The 3,212-nt window shown below is 51.7% G+C and overlaps 1 protein-coding gene across 1 annotated transcript in view; it reads right to left on the bottom strand.

Moving 5' to 3' along the window:
• ADRA2B (adrenoceptor alpha 2B) overlaps window positions 1–2,895 on the bottom strand; it is a gene marked incomplete at its 5' end in the record, with an annotated part of 7,545 nt that extends 4,650 nt beyond the window's left edge. Inside the window, one exon of the mRNA XM_081333426.1 lies at window positions 1,559–2,895. Coding sequence (XP_081189552.1) covers window positions 1,559–2,895 — 1,337 coding nt within the window. The remainder of the gene's footprint in view (window positions 1–1,558) is intronic.
• Between the last annotated feature and the right edge of the window lie 317 nt (window positions 2,896–3,212).

Here is a 3,212-nt window from a genome sequence, read left to right as displayed (position 1 = left end):
TGCTTAGCAACGCAAATTTTGGGCTCGGTTGTGGCTGTAAGTCGAGGAGTACCTGCGTTCTGCAGAGAGGAAGTCCATAAGATCAAGAGAGTGCCCATGATTATATGGCTGAACCGTAACCCTCTTGAGGGTTGTGGGTTTTGTGTTTTTTTTACCACAGCAGCCTCATCCTCCTTCTGGGTTAAGAACATGCAAAAAAAAGTTGCTAATAGAAAAATGTACGGATATTTATTTATTTATTTATTTATTTATTTTAATTCCATTTATATCCCGCCCTTCTCCAAAGACTCAGGGCGGCTTACAAGCTTAGCAGTATATGGATACTGCTAAGGATATGGAAAAGCGCCGACAGCAAAATCTTTCTCGGCTAGATGATCTCTGTGGAGATTGTCAGTCATCCAGGTCACAAGGTGGTTTTGCACGAGGCAACTGGACTTTCTTGAGTTTTGTTTTTTCTTTGAAGACGTTTCGCTTCTCACCCAAGGAGCTTCTTCAGTTTCTGCGAAATGTCCTCGAAGGAAAAAAACCCGCAAGAAAGTGCAGTCGCCTCGTGCAAAAGCACCTTTGGGATTTCTCAGCCAGATTTCAGGAGCACGGCTGATTTTTAAAGGACGGCAGGACCTGCCGTAGAGAAAAGCAAAAGAGGGATTTGTCAACCATGATCAAATCCCCACATCAGCAAATATTTCACTGACCAGCCAGGCCAACCTCGGCTCCTCTGCTCCCGTTACGTATTTATACCGTGGGGATAATCGAGCGGCACTCTTTTCTCTTCTGCATGGATCAAAGTATCTGTATTAAGGCACACATTTTATTTTGGGCGGTGGTTGCCTCTGCTATCCTTTTTCTCCCTGAAAGTGAATTTTCAAACCCAGATTCCTGAGCTGAAAGATACGCTGTGCAGATTTATTTTGAAACGTGTTCTGTGCCAGACGCTTCAACTCCAAAATATTTTCTATCTGTGGATTGCCAAAGCCGTTAAAGAGTTCCCTGTGAGGGTAACACAGAGGAATAGCAACAGCATCAAAAACAAGGAGTAAATATTCTCCCCTTATCTCTTTGCAGAATCTTGGTACATAGAAATACCTGCTAATGTTTGCCTTTCAATGCCTAGCAAATGGAAGAGTTATAGGGCTTGTGAACCAAGTTGGCAATCTTTAATCATGCCCTCATTTAGCCCAGAAAGCAAAAGTAGAAGAAAAAAAAAACTTCCCTCCAAAGAATTAATCAGAAGACTTTGGACATTGGCAAGTCATTTTAGTGGAAAACATACATTGGCAGAAAACATGTCCAGGTGTGGGCTTCTGCACATGCTTGCCTCTCTGGAACTTACACTCGCTTCCCCACTGCTGAGGCAAAATAAACTTTCTGAAAAAGCCAGGTTAGATCCAACACTCACCTCGCTCCCTCACCTGCAAACACAAAAGGCCCCAAATAAATAGGTTTCTGGCTTTTGTTTACAGAGTTGCCAAGCTCTCTCTTTTGTCAAGGGAGGCGGCTGTGGACCCGACCCATGTTCCCTCTTTGTCTCTCCCGGTTGGATCGCAGCCGGTCTCACCAAGCCGTCTGAGTCCAATGCCGGCAGAGAATCTTCCGGAAGGCTTTGCGGAAGTCCTGGTTGAAGATGGTGTAGATGACGGGGTTCAAGGAGCTATTGCAGTAACCGATCCAGAAGAAAAAGGTGAAGGTGCTGTCTGGGATGGAGCAATAGTCCGAGGGGCAGATGGCACGCAGGCTGTAGAGGAAAAAAAAGGGGAACCAGCAGAGGATAAAAACCCCAATCACCACCGTGAGGACGAAGGTGAATCTCTTTTCCCGGTTGAGGTGGGTCTTCCTCTTCCAGGGGTTGGCACTGAGGGTCTTGACTTTCCTCATCAGCACGACCTCCCCGCTGGCCGTGGCCAAGGTGTCCATGGCTGGGGGAGACTTGGAAGGAGCTCCGTTGCTTCTCTGGACGTTGTTCTGGGGAGGGCAGTCCATGGGGCTGGATTCCGAAGACGGTTTTTTCTCTGGCAAGGATGGACAAGGGCTGCAGGCAGAGTCTGCCTCGGGGTCTCTGCCATCCTGGCTTTGGAGAGAAAAGGTTTTGGTCGAGAGCGAATGGGAGTCCGCTTGGTCACCTTCTTGGGGCGGGACCTGAAGTCCATTGGACTCCACTTTCCCTTCTGGCCCTGCCTGGTCCAGCTTGGGAAGAGCAGCCTCAGGTGGGCTCACCTTGTTTGGGGGCTTCTGGTCTCCGGCTTTCTCTTTGGGCGCCTGAGCTTGAGAGCCGTGTCTGTTCCGGCGCCTGGCTATCAAATAGATCCTGAGATACACCAAAATCATGATGACACAGGGAGCAAAGAAGGAGCAGGTGCTCGAGGACAGGACATACCAGGGCTCTTTGTTAAGTTCGCACGTCGGTACGTCCTCCTGGGCCTGGTTCTGGTTCTCCTTGAGGACCAGCGGGGGCAGGGAGATCAAGGCCGAAATCAGCCACACCACCAGGATGATGCATTTGATTCGCCGGGGGGTCCTCTTGAAATTGTACTCGATGGCCTGGCTGACCGACCAGTAGCGGTCCAGGCTGATGGCGCAGAGGTGCACAATGGAAGCCGTGCAGAAGAGGACATCCAGCGCCAGGTAGGATTTGCACCAGCTCTTGCTGAAGTACCAGTAGCCCATCAGCTCGTTGACAAGGGAGAAGGGAATGATAAGGGTGGCCACCAGAATATCCGCAGCCGCCAGGGACACCAGGAAGAGGTTCTGAGGAGCCTTCAGGGACCGGCTGGTCAAGACGGCGATGATCACCAGAACATTGCCAAAGATGGTGAAGAGGATCAGGAAGGTGGTGACCGCGGCGATGGTGGCCGTGGCTTGGATGCTGTAGTCCTCCTTGCCCCCTAAGGTGCCCATGGTCCTTTGGATGTGGCCCACCGAAGGGAGGGGGGGGGCTAATTCCTGAGCTTCACGGGCGCCTGGAGGGCCACCCTTCAGAGGCCTCCATTCCTACCGGATCCAGAGGAAGAGGAGGAGGAGGAGGAGCAGGCGGCCAGCGGGAGAGAAACGGAGGCGCCGGGACCTGCTGCCATCCCGGGATTCAAGCCGGGCAAGCCTCTGCTCTGCCAGCCGCCAACTCCGAGCCTTCCTGCCGCCAGCCTGCGAAGGCTCAGCCCGGTTTCTGCCCGGCCATGCCGGCAGATGATGCCCCTCGCCCCTCGGCCGCTGCTTTC

This window comes from Vipera berus, assembly GCF_964194415.1.
Source record: "Vipera berus genome assembly, chromosome: 8".
Taxonomy (NCBI): Eukaryota; Metazoa; Chordata; class Lepidosauria; order Squamata; family Viperidae; genus Vipera; species Vipera berus.
The sequence above is the reverse complement of the archived record's forward strand: the minus strand, read 5'-3'. Positions and strand labels throughout refer to the sequence as shown.